The 13,391-nt window shown below is 40.1% G+C and overlaps 2 protein-coding genes across 2 annotated transcripts in view; both read right to left on the bottom strand.

Annotated features, from left to right (window-relative positions):
• DHRS1 (dehydrogenase/reductase 1) overlaps positions 1–179 on the bottom strand; it is a 1,914-nt gene extending 1,735 nt beyond the window's left edge. Inside the window, 1 exon segment of the mRNA XM_019520051.1 lies at positions 1–179. Within this exon segment, the coding sequence (XP_019375596.1) occupies positions 1–141 (141 nt within the window). The 5' untranslated portion in view covers positions 142–179.
• Positions 180–654: 475 nt separating this feature from the next.
• ZUFSP (zinc finger with UFM1 specific peptidase domain) lies at positions 655–13,390 on the bottom strand (the record flags this gene model as incomplete). Its single annotated transcript, XM_019520227.1, has 9 exons — positions 655–852; positions 3,047–3,267; positions 3,530–3,681; positions 4,853–5,021; positions 5,362–5,550; positions 7,005–7,173; positions 8,865–8,974; positions 10,556–10,663; positions 13,315–13,390. Coding segments are annotated over 9 exons (1,242 nt in total), but the record flags the coding sequence as incomplete, so codon positions are not given.
• Between the last annotated feature and the right edge of the window lies 1 nt (position 13,391).

Raw genomic sequence — 13,391 nt, 5'->3', positions numbered from 1 at the left:
CCCCAGCGCCTCGACCCGCCGCCCCGTCACGTACACGGTGGCACCCGCCGCCGCCAGCTGCAGCGCGATGCCCTTGCCCACGCCCCGCGACGCGCCGGTCACCACGCACACGCGGCCCGACAGCTGCCCACCACCCGCCATTGCAGCTGCCTCTGCACTGACTGGCGGTGGCTACGCCCTCCGCTCCCGGCCCCGCCCCTGTGCCCGGGCAGGGCGGGGCCGCAGCCCGGCTGCCGGAGCGGGCTCGGCCCGCCCCCTCGCACCGGCTCTGCGGACCCCGGCGTTTCTGCAGAGCGGCCGGAGCTGGAGCCGTCCCCGCTGCAGCAGCGCCTCCTGGCTGGAGTGCTTTTTAGAGACAGCAGATAAAGGTCGGGACTCAAGAAGACACGTGTGAGCGAAGCCGGTGGAGAGCTAGGATCCGCCAGGGCGACCCGATTTACACGGGGCAAGGGAGGAAGGAAAGGCTGCGAGTAGGAATTCGTTTCTCGTACTGCTGTTCAAGCATAAGCAAGTTGCTGCTTTTTTTACTTACCTAAACCTGAGCAATCAGCTGCTTGTACAGCTGACCCTCTATTTCACCACCCAGTGGCTATTAATGTATTATAAACACAATCTCCAGCTCCTATGTCAGAGGACAAAGCCCACAGCTGTTTGTTAAGAAAAATAGGAATTTTTAATTTATTTTTCATCTTAGTATTAAAACTGTACAGTTTCTTAACATGTAAAGCACATGCTGATTGCCGTGTTGAAAGACTTTTAAGGTTTCACATCCATAATATTGTGCAGGAACGCAGGCAGCAGCCTTTATGGGATCTTGTCCGCCGTGAAGAGCTGAGAAGCCTCACATCGAGCCTTAAAAAGAAAAGAGGGGCAGTTCAGGGGGAAGGCATCATAAAACAAAAATAAAGGGCACGGTAATGAATGACATTTTTTTTTATAAACTAATACTGTTCTAAAATTGTTTTGGTAATGCTAGAGTTCTATTATGAGTCCATATTTTCAGCTGCTTAACTGCATAGGCTCAGATTTTCTGTATCAGACAGAAATTTTCACTTAATTCAGCCATTTCCAAAAATAAAGTTAGAGAAGAATATTTTATTTGCATGGGTTTAAAAAAACAAAAACAAAAAAATCTACCATGATTTTGATAAGCAGCTCCTCCTGGTGGGGAGGTGGGGGTGTCAGCATGGTTCCTCTCAACATCCCTTTAAATTAATAACTTAACATCTTGGATTTAATGTTATGAACATTAAGATTGCAAGACTTTACACATAAAACACAGGTAGTGCCAGAATTAAAGTTAACCACGAAATCTTAATTCACCTTTCTTTAGTACATACATCAAGGCAGTCTTAGCATGTGGTCATATAGCACTTTTCTAGAGCTCCTCTACCTCATCTAGTACATAAAATGGATTGTCAGAGAAATCATATAACACTGTGTACAGAGCATCCCTGCATATGTAGGATGACAACATTTTTTTTTTGTAAACAGATGAGGCAGAGTGTTTCAGGAAGAGAAGGGGGGGGGGTTGATAAAGGCAACTAAACTACACCAAATAAGTAGATTCTATGCCCACTTCTCTCACACAGCTCTTAACCAATAGTATACAAGTCACTTGAACCAACATTTAATAGATAAGTCATTAATTGTGCATTTATGCCCTGGGTACCAAAAAAGACTCAACGAAGTCATGATATGCAAGTGCAGAACATGGATGATTCATCTGTAGTGGACTATAGCTGTGCCCTGAATATACACGGAGGTGCTAAAAATGCATTTCAATTTTGATGCCCAAAATAAGTGGAGATTTTTCATGATTTTAACCCTATCTTTGTGCCTTTCTTCTCAAGATGAAAAATGCAAATACTTGCATCTAACTTCACAGGGTTGGCATGAAGTCAGTTCACTAGTGCTTACAAAGCAGATAAATACTATGATGAAGGCACCTTAGAAATGTCATAAAGAAATTCTTTTCATATACTATTCATTGCATGGTTTTCATAATGTATATTATATACATCTCAGGCCACACACTGAGTGAGCAGGCTAGAGAGATTACACCACTGAAAGAAAGGGTGTGAAAAATTACCCAATTCAGTGAAGGAGGTATGATGCTATGGAAAAATAGGGTGCGACTGCATCTTGAAGAGAGTGTATGCATGCAAAAAAAAGGGGAACCTAATACATATTGCATTGGTATCCTTAAGTCTTCCCTTTCTAATGGCTGAATACTTTTGCAACCTTCATAATGGTATTTTAAAATCAGGTTTTTTTGCATACCGTTTGCACATTTTGCTAACCTCTTTGCAACTTGCTAACAAAAGCACTCAGGCCCAGATCCACAAAGGACATGAAGTACCTAACTTCCACTGAAATCATCTCTATGGAATCAGTCTTGAGAATAGGAAACCCATAGTTTGATCTTCAGTCAAATACTTTAAGCTTAATTATTGAGACTTTAGCTATGTGAGAAACAGTTTCTCAGCTCTTGTTAACCATGTTAAAATTATTTCAACTACAATTCAACTCTGTTCTTGTATTACACAAGATACATAAGGTCCAATGAGAATTGGCTTAAAACAGCATGGTCACTTTAAAATTATTAATTATTTCCATATGACCAACCTGATACTGGCGTTCTTGACAAGTTATCTACTACTGGAAACTAGATCTGAAGAACAAACCCTTTGTAGTTCAAATTTGGTATTCTTTGTTTCTTAGAAAGTGTGTATTCTTTGTAGAGGTCATTCTGTATATGCACACAATTTGTTTTATACATACTGGAAACAGCAAACTTCTAAAAACTAAAAATTGTTAAGTCTCATAATATTTGAGACAAAATAAATATTCTTTTTAAAATTTGGACTAGGGAATGGATACTCTGTAGTTTAAGAATGTGTATTAAAGCTGCCATCTTTATTCGTGAAGGATAAAGGTGGGGGGAGAAAAAAAGAACAGAACAATTCTGTTGACAGAGAACTGAAAGCAGAGAGGAAACTTTATTATTTTTCAGTAAATTCAAGTTGCTTTCTGGAATACTTACCGTTTTTTCTTCTGGTGAAAGTACACCATCTACAGACACTATTTGGTACTGCTTATCTTTTAAGCTACCCACAAATTTCCGAAGTTGCTTCGGAAAGGTAACATCACCGTTGTGTCTTAACAGCTTCTGCATTTCTTGCGAAGAGCACCCTGGGTCAAATATTAGTAAACATAATGTTCTATTCTTCTTCTCTTCTATTCCAACAACGGTACGGCTATGACCTAATTCAGAAGAAATTTTCATTGTCATTTTGCTAGCTAATTCATGAAGTTATTTTATCCCTTAATTTATTACTTGTTAAATAAAAAAAAATACAAATGAACTCAATGCTGATTATAGCAGTTTCATTCTGATGGAAATCTTATTTTAAGCAAAAAAAAATATAAAAATCTAGATGAATAGGAAAAAAAGCCTAGGAAGAAAGAGGGAGGGGACAATACATATATGAAGATATAAAATAAAACTAAAACTTAGGATACTGACCTTGGTGCTGCAAGTAGAGAGGTGGCTTGGAGGTACACACAACTTTTGCACCATCTTCTCTGCCTCTAGAATAGTAGCTCAAAACCCACTCAAATAAACGAGGGTGTGTACCCATAGGGCCAGTTGGTTTGTGAAAGTCAATAACCTGACATCTATAAAGACATTTCAAATGAGATCTCAAAGAAAGGTATAAAAGAACCAGTTTTTAAAAAATGGTTTGTAGTGGTTACTCTTTCCTTTGTACACTGACTATTGTCTTTAGAAGATATTGTTCTGATAGATATTAGATTTGTAATTGGGTGGGACCAGAAGACACCTTACATATTAAACTGCCAGAAGACAGACACATCAGTGACATTCTTTCAAAATCAGTTTTCCTGAGAAAAAAACTCAAGCTAAAGCCACACAGTTAGGAAAACCCTGGGCAGAAGTTTTCTATTTGTTGTCTCAGTCCAAAGTTGATTAGAAAGTTAATGATGACCCCTTCAACTTCAATGTGAATAATCCAAAAGTGGCAGGAATACATCATACATTAAGATAGATTACATGATAGCAACTTTTGGCACCACAGATCAACAACTGGAGTTCAAATGTGTTCATAAGACTCGATCCTCATTAAGGGAGATGAAGCTTTTAATTAAAATATTTTATACACATGGAACACAAAGTTCTATTCAGCTGAATAGTTGCTTTCACCACCCTATAATTCATAATTACGCAATTACAAGGTGTTTTGTATAGGGCTTACATGCGGTTATGACCTGGCTAATTTTAATACAATGAAGCTGTATAAACTACACAGCTGAATGGCTTAGTCTTGCTTTTCTCTCAATGAAAACTGGGATTAAACACAAGTTATGATGACTTGAATGGATCAAAGTGGCTTATGCATATGCAAATAAAGACAAACATATCTTAACTACTGATAAAATATAGAATGTTAAGGGACTAGACAAGGTAGACCACTAGCTCTGAAAATATAAACTGATGATCACAATTGAACAGTGGCCACGGGCAGCAGTCCACGGATTGCACTTGGCTTGCCAAACCTTTTCAGTTAAAAGCCTGATAAGGCCCAATTGGTTGTCTGGGAGAAATGTTATGGGCTGACACAGGTGTGTAGGGAATCACTGCTATAGAAAACTGGTGCATATTGTTACTTAAGATGCTATTTACTGCTTAAGCAAGTTCCAGACTAAGCCTATTAAAATTATTATAGATTCATAGATGCTAGGGTTGGAAGGGACCTCAACAGATCATTGAGTCCGACCCCCTGCCTCGGCAGGAAAGAGTGCTGGGATCTTCACCAATGGCAGTACTTACTTTAACCTGAGACTGGTTAACAGGGAATAAATTTCACATGCTCCTATCCATGCCTTTGTACCACGTAATCTATTATTGAAGTGAGATGCTCCTTGAGGGTCAAAACCTTCTTTCCAAGCATCCTCAATCATGGATTGAATTTTTGGTATACTGGGAATTAATGTATGATCTGAAATAAAATAACAGAAACCAAACCACTGAGTTACAATAAGCAAACCAATTCTGATAATTCCATGGATATTGAAAGAAATGCATATTAAGACTTCCAGTAATAAAAGAGGAATTGCAGCATGAAAATACACTGGGTAGTTTTAGCTCTTATCTCCCTTAAGTTCAAACATCACTACCCAAGCATTGGTCTCTCTAATTGTTCTAGAACATATTAATACCAAGGAAACAATTTAAATATCAGTAATCTATTCTATATTAAAGATCACACCATCAATCTGAGGAATCAAAATATTTTATACAAAGGTTATGTAAAATATTAGCTCACTGCTAAAATATACCTTGCAAGCAATCATTATACACGTCATTCTTCAATAATGAAGAAAGCAACATTTGGAAGTTTCTGTAACCACAGCCCCAGCCCCTGTCTCCCAAGGATGAGCTGAAGTGATCCACTCCTACAGAAAGCCATATGCGCCTTACATCTTTGAATTCATTTTGATAGTACTTGCATAGTGCTTCAATGACACCTTAAAAAAAGAGAGAGAGAATGTGAAGTTTATCTTAAACAATGTGCAATAATCTGTAAAGGCAGGCTCTCCTGACTTAAGAGCAAGTGAATAAATTAAGGGCTTGGACAGATGTTCAGTTTCTCCCTGTTCCTTCTGGAGAAACCATGAGTATATAGAAACTCATAATTTTTTCTCCCAGAGTAAAAGAAGTGGCCACTCAGGGAGAAAAATAACTTGGCAACCACCTAAGTGAAGTGGATCTCCAGAGATTCTCTCAGGAAACAGAACTTCTGCATATGCAACAGATACAGAACCAACCTCCACAATCCCAGGGTACTGCTTCTCTCCCACACCTCTCTCACAGGTGGCAGGAGAGTACATGTCAGTCTCAGCCAAGCAGGAAGCGGAACATGCCCCCACAAGTGCTTCAGGCTAGAAAAGCCCAGCGCTGAAGCCATTGGGGTGGGGAGGGGTATGTTCTACTCCAGGCTTGTTCCATGCCCGAATCACACTGTAGTACTTGGATGCAGGGAAGCATATAAGCATAAATACTCCTTCTGCCCAGTTTTAGCTAGTCTTGAACATAGTATGGGAGAGAAAAGCAGCTGAGAGGCTCTTTGGTGCAGGGCATAGACCCTGCCACACCTTCCCTGAACCTGATGATCCCTGCCTGCTGTCACTTAAAAAGCCAACAAAGCTCTCTGCTGGGTGGTGCAATCTAGGGCCCCTATGGCTGCCCAGCATCTGTACTGCAGGCTCTTTGATCCTTTGTCTGAACTTCAGTACAGGTCAGTTTCTCCCTCAGGAAAACAAATCAGGGGGAGTTGCCCAAGATGATCTGAATGTGTGTACACAGCTTAAGACAACTCAGGTCAGACTTGCCGAATGTTGGTTGGAATCAGGCCTTAAATTCAAGTCATCTACATATTGGACAAATTGGGTCTCATACCAAGTCATGTTGAATCTGGATCTTTGGAAGCATTTTAAGAATCCAAATACATCAAGTGTATTTTCTAACATTACTAGAGTACCACTTCATGAAAAAATAGCAGCATATGGATAAAAAAAATGCAGACTGGGAACCAAAGTAGGGATGTGAATAATACTGGCACATATTGTGTCTAAATAAATAACTCTTTCAAGTTTTTGGATCATCCATTACAAAAAAGGAATCCCTGTTAAAAAAAAAGAGAAAAAGAAGAGAATTTGGCCAGAAGGCTAGTTGAAGTTCACAGGGTTTAATTAACTACTACACCACTCAAGAACCTAGGGAACAACTTTGCAAACTAACTTGGGTGGCCAGGATATTAGCAACCTGATACAATTTGACTACCAACTACATAAGGAATAGGGACAAGAATATATGTCAGGCATAGTAATCTGATAGTAAAGACCTTTAGTCATGGTGAAACTGGATTAACAAAAAGTAGTAAGATTTCCTCTTCCTCCAGCAACAGAGTTTCAGTACTGACCTGAGGTCTTTGTTTTTCCATCATCTACACCAGAAGCCAAAGATTCCATCATATCTGCCTTCCTCTTATGATATTCAAAAGGCTGCATTCTTCCTCTATTCACTTCCCTCTCCATGTTCTTCAGAAATTGTTGCTTATAGCCACCTGAACTGTCCAAACCATATTGTCTCTGTTAAGTACAAAACATGAATCACTAACATTTTTCCTTCTGCAGACTGGGCAATGAAAAAGAATGAAATTAACAGGCATTGATAACAAATTCATAACACTGATTTGGAGATAGGAAACCATAGAGCTGAACTTCTGGCAGAGGGTATTTTGTACTTAAAAAGCAAGTATGTAATTGTCACTTTCAGTCTAAATCTGCTAGAAAGCCTGTGTCTGTGAAAAGAATGCGTTCAGCAACTATTCAATTCTAGCACATAAAGGAAGTTGCAACATATTAACATTATAAAATATATTTTAATAAAATTTATACTAATAAACCCTACCATTTTATGAGTTTACAATGAATCTAGATCTAACACAAGTTTCTGAACCAATGAATTTTAAATTCATACTTTTTAATGTAATAACTACTACATGCAAACACAACGTAATGTTAGAGTTAGTAGTTATGATACCTAAGTGCTTTGCATGATAAAAGCACAGTAAGAATGAATATCTTTTATAAGGTCCAGGGAAATTATTCACATTTTAAGGTTCAAGAAAAAAGCAAGATAGACGGGTGAAGTGACTTGTTCAAATCCACAGATCAGCCACTGGTAAGGACAAATTTAGAATTCAGTGTAGCTAGACTCCCAAGTCTGTTCCTATTCCTCCCCATAAAGGCAACTGTCTCATGATGCAGAAGTTAGAGGCTTATTATATACTAGCCAGTTGCCTGTCAAGAATGAAAGGAGGAGGGGGTGTTGGAGCACTGCCACCCACCACCCCAGCTCCAGTGGGGGGAGAGAAGCTTGCACACAGCGGCTGCTGCCACCACCCACTGTCTGGTGATGCCGCCATTCCACATACAGCCGCATGCAACCAGGCCCAGCCCCTGCCCCCCTGCCCTGACCAAATGTGTGCACTTGAGCAAAAGTGTTACGGACAGACAGGTTAAACTTTTTATTATATTAGAATAAACATTGCTCCCATGCCATCCAAACAGTTTAACTTCAGTCCAACTACTATACAGCAGTTTTCTTGTAATATTCAACTACACAACCAATCTAATCATGGTTAAGTAACATATACTGAAAATTCATTGCTCAAAAAATTGTTAACAGTGAGTCACTAGGGTAATGAAACATGACATTCAGCTGATACATTTGTTTACTTAATGTTTCTCAACTCAAAACAGTAATCAGATTCAGCCCAATCCAAGCCAGAGCCCAACGATGATATCATTAACCATCTATTAGATTGTTTTCCTGATATATCATAAGGAATGTGCGACTTACTTTATGGTACAATCCCAAATTATGATGCGCACACTTTTTCTTTGCATACATCTACAGTACATGTAGTAAGATACCAAATTCAAAAACTTTAGCTTCAGATGATCCTGCAGAGTGACTACCACAGATTACAACAGAAAATAAGGACAAATGTTCTCACTCGTGGAAATGGCTCCAAGTCTCACCTTTGAAATACAGAATGGTTATCAAAGTAAAAAGAATGAATTTCAGCTCTATTATTTTTATTTTATTAGTTAACTGTCTGCACTTAGTTTAATTGACATAATAATATGAAAATTGGTAAACAGAAGACATATAAGCAGAATACACACAACTCTATGATACCCCACCGGTGATAATAATTCTTCCCCACCACCCCAGCTTTTATCATCTGAATACCACAGAAAATTTTCTGTACCTGTAGTTTTTTAAATTCTTCCTTCTCCTTTTTCACTTCTTCTAATTGCTGCTGTCTATCTTCTTCATCTTGGAGCTGCCGAGCCAATTCTAAATCACCTACATTTATACCTAGCGGTAATATTCAAGAAAGAGTTGACAAAGTTTATATTTAACTTCATTTGCATACACAAACAGGAAAAGGATAGTAAATGCAGTTCTCTCTCTATAAAAAGAACTTAAGAACTCAGATACTAGATTGTGTGTTTGAGAATGATTTTGAGAAACTAGATACCAGTCAGATGCAGGGATACATTTAACTGAAAGAACCTTTTGAAGCTAAGGAATATTTGTTCATTTGCATTTTAATAATAAAGCATGTAAAAAGCGAGTTGGTTGACAGCCAACACCAATTTAATTTTTGTGAGTACATCAACAGGAAGTACCTGATAACTGTATGTTAATATTTTGGGGAGACATCTCCCACATTTGTTAAATTATTAATAATTTTGAAGGTGCATCTAAACTCAAGTAAGAGTACAGATGTTATTGGTGGGATTGAAAGAGCTGTTATGAGTAACCTGCCCTTCTACTAGTAAGGAAAAGCCTTCTCTGATCAGCTCTTTTACAGTGGAAACATGTCACCTGATGTCTCATTTGTGCTGCCATTAAAATTTATATATGCACTCTCCAGCTGCCACAGACAAGTGTTCTGGGAGCCTGAGAGACCCTCAAGCCCTCAGAGCATCTGCCCAGCTTTTCCCACTTAGAGAAAACAGGGAAGCTGAGGTTCTCATCTTACAAAGACCTGTCCACAATCTCCTGAAGTGAGGAAAGTTTGCAGGCTCCTGGTGTGGAGGAATGGGACATGAGAAATCCCCAGTGCCCCAGTACCTCTTTATGAGGACCCACAGAACCACCCCTGGAATCTCTAGGGATGCCTCTGGGTAAACCGCATCACTGCACAGCTGATCTGCTTCATTCGCGCTTAGCTTCAGCCTTCTTTCTTGCCTGAGCTTGCTAAAGAGAAACCCACAACTTTTGGACTTAATTTCAAAAGACCAGGAAGCTTACTGGCAAACTTTCAGGTCCATGAAGTGCTGAATGACACAGATTAAAGTGAACACAGATAGAGCTGAGGTAAGGGACTGAACAGAATTTCACAGGAGCTGCACAGAGCTGGAGTACTAATGAGAAAATATCAGGGAACAGAAACAGCTGATAAATCATTACTAACCTCTAACAGAAAAAGAATCATGGGTAATTTAGGTCCAAGATGCCAAAAATGACTTTTTAAAATCACCTGACCTGTGGATACTTATATATGTGAAATTTCAAAATGTGTGATATTAGACTGTTGTATTTTAAAGAGCTGGAGAATATTAAAACTATTAAGTAGATCTATTGACATGTTTACATTTTACTTACTACACAATGCATATCCTTAGCAGTTCCATACCAGGTAGCGCTGTTTTCACTAACTGTTGTGTGCCATAAAATTGTAGCTATAGGTATTTATTGCTAACTGATTACATTTCATTTTTGAAAATGGGATCAATACAGACATAGCCATAAAGTTAAATACCATTTTTTTAAATAACTGAGGCAAATTTTAAGCAAAATATAAACTATTGTATTTTTTTTTGTAGGTATGAAACCTAGAACCAATTTAACTGCTTTTTGCCAATATCACCTTTTGATCTTTCCACCTACCTTCCGAGAAGCTACACTCCTCTAAGTGTAAATCAACATGTTCTTGGAGAATCTGAGAGCTTGCACAGACAAGATCACACATTGGACATTCATAGAGCTGTTTGTTTCCTGTATTTGAAAAACAAATTATGTGAGAGTAGTACTGTGTGTAAGATTGGCGAGCTAATTATTTGTTTCATAAAAATCAAACAAAAAAAGCAGCAATAATGTGCTTTCTATGACAAAAAAGTTAGTACTTAATTCACTTTAAATCAATGCAAAATAAAAAACAGAATTTGCTAGTAACATGAATTCAACAGAGTAACTAATGCCTTAAGACAAAGCAAATATTACCTGTACATTAATTAAAGTAAACGCTGAAGAACAAGTCTGTTAGCTGAGGGATCTTATTTTTCCATCAAGCATAATACGATGTTTGATTTAACTGTAGGAGATTACAATTGTTACCAGACACCTTAAATTATAAAACAGACTTTAACAGACTTAAAAGATCTACTCTTCAGTACCAGATATTTCAACGATCCAGGAAAGGAACACTCGTTTTTCATAAACTAGTTTCTGGCCTTCATGTTTGAAGATACAATACAGATATCATGGAAACAACAACAACAAAAATTAGTTTGTTCTTTTCTCATCATTCTCTGTTAAGCATACCAGGAAATTCCTTATCATAACTCCAAATATATATATTTTTGGTATTAGAAATATATTTCTAATAATAAAAGGTTGTCTATCTTGTATTTACCAAATATCTCTAAAGAACCAGAAGGCCAGAGTAGGATTCTGCTCAAGCTTTAATAAGGGAGAAAGCAACAAAATTGAAAAAAAAAGTTTTTCTATAACTTTTTGGCATCCCATTGAGTTCTTAAAAAAAACAACAGTTTTAGCACAGGGACAAGAATGTGCTTTCTTTTATCAATTGTTCAGTTTCACTCTGAATACATCTTCAGACATGTAAGACCTGAGGGACACTGGTATAGGAATATAGTGACAAATGACGCTAAATGCAAGTAAGAGCTCTTAGCAGTCAGTAAGCCACGCCTGTGGCTTCCCTCGGAAAATGAGTCCTAAATTCCGCAAAGCTGTGCAGCACTCCAGAAATCCTGCTGGAGTTTTTTCCAGATTTAACAAGTACGTTCTTAAATTAATGGGACCAGCAAAGACATGCCTAGTATTATTTATGGAGCTACACCACTCTATATACCTTCATATTTTCAGTGTTTTACATGCTAAAGGATATATGTAACTGCACTTTGAAATCAATCAAGGCTGACACAATGAGAGAACCCAGTTCTACCCGACACAAAATTCCTATTCACCAATGCAGAGGCAGTTAGCTTGTTAATCTGAAGCCATCAACAGGAAGGGCAGGAGGGCACCTTCCGTACTACATGTTATGTCCATTCATAGCATCTCTGAACCAGTCAGCGAGTAAGGTAGTGATTACAACACTGTTTTGAATGTGGCAGCACCCCTGGATGAAAGCCACTCCCGGTGCTGCCTCACCTTTCCTCAGCGCTTCTCAACTGAGTGCAGTTGTCTCCAGGTCAAAATGCCCCACACGCCTGCTGTACAGCCAGCCCAGAATGTACGCACACTTCCTGCTCTCTGGTAACCCTAAAGCTGGCTTGGGGCACAGCTTTTCTTGGTCTGCTCCCCACCCCTGCTTCTCCTGACAACAGTGATGCACCAGTGCAACTGTCCCTGCTTCTAGGAGGGGAGTGGGGAAAATGCAAATTAAAACAGAGTTATGGAGGGATTCCCTGACTCTTTAAAGTTGCATAAGTGCTGCATTAGAGGCTGACTGGTTCAGAGAGGCATGAGCTTTCCTAGCCAACACGCAACTTCCTCAGAAGCTACAAAATGACATAGTACATAGTAGTGATGAAAGTTCCCCCTTCCGCACCTTCAGCCTGACTTCGGTGGCAGATCCAGGGGAGGGAGAACTTGCACCCCTCTGATTCCTGCTCCACCCAGAGTTTAAAACCAACCACCCTGACAGCGGCAACAGCATTTCTAGTCAGGTCGTGCAGAGGGAGTCATAGAAAATGATGGCTGAAAGGGACCACAGGAGGTCATCTAGTGTAATCCCCAGCTCAAAGCAGGACCAAAGTCGATTGACTTCATGGTTCCTAATCTACCAAATCCCTGCTAAACTCTTTACTCCACAGGAGCTAGGGATTCTCTCTTCTGCTTACATGTCACTTTATATGAGACTGTGCACCTCACCGCCTGCACCCCCTTTCCAGAACTGCAGCTTTTCTCGCACCTGGCTTTATCCACCAGACGGCAGGAGCATGCACACCACAGCCCTGCACACAGGGCAGGACTGCCACCTCAGTGCACCCAAGGGGTGTCACACAACACTATTGAGAACCACTTCTCTCAGAGCCTGCCCTGCCTCTGGCTCTCCCTATCTCAGGGAAGTGGTGAATCTCTATTCTTGAAAGTTTTTAAGACCCTGCTAGACAGAGCTTTGGCTGGGGTGATCTAGTTGGGGCTGGTCCTGCTTTCAGCAGGGAGTTGGACTAGATGACCTCCTGAGGTTCCTGACAACCCTAACTTTCCATGATTCTTATGCTAATCAGAGCCCTAGTAAGATACACAAACCCACGTGAGAGGCCTCCTGGCTCCTCCCGTGATGTCCCAAACCACCCCGTGGCATGATCCCCCCTCTCCCCCAATGCAAGGCGGCTCTGTAGACCGCAGCAGCGGGAAGCGGGGCTGAGTCCGGGCGCCACTCCCGGGATGGGCCTCACCTGGGGCGGTAGCGAGCAGCAGGCGGCCGTGCCGGGCTCGCACGTGCGCCTCCAGCCCCGGGGCCGACGCCGCCGCC

The sequence above is a fragment of the Gavialis gangeticus genome, unplaced genomic scaffold, assembly GCF_001723915.1.
Source record: "Gavialis gangeticus isolate Ggan-Ray unplaced genomic scaffold, GavGan_comp1, whole genome shotgun sequence".
Lineage (NCBI taxonomy): Eukaryota > Metazoa > Chordata > Crocodylia > Gavialidae > Gavialis > Gavialis gangeticus.
Note: the sequence above shows the minus strand (reverse complement) of the source record. Positions and strands in the feature narration are given on the sequence as shown.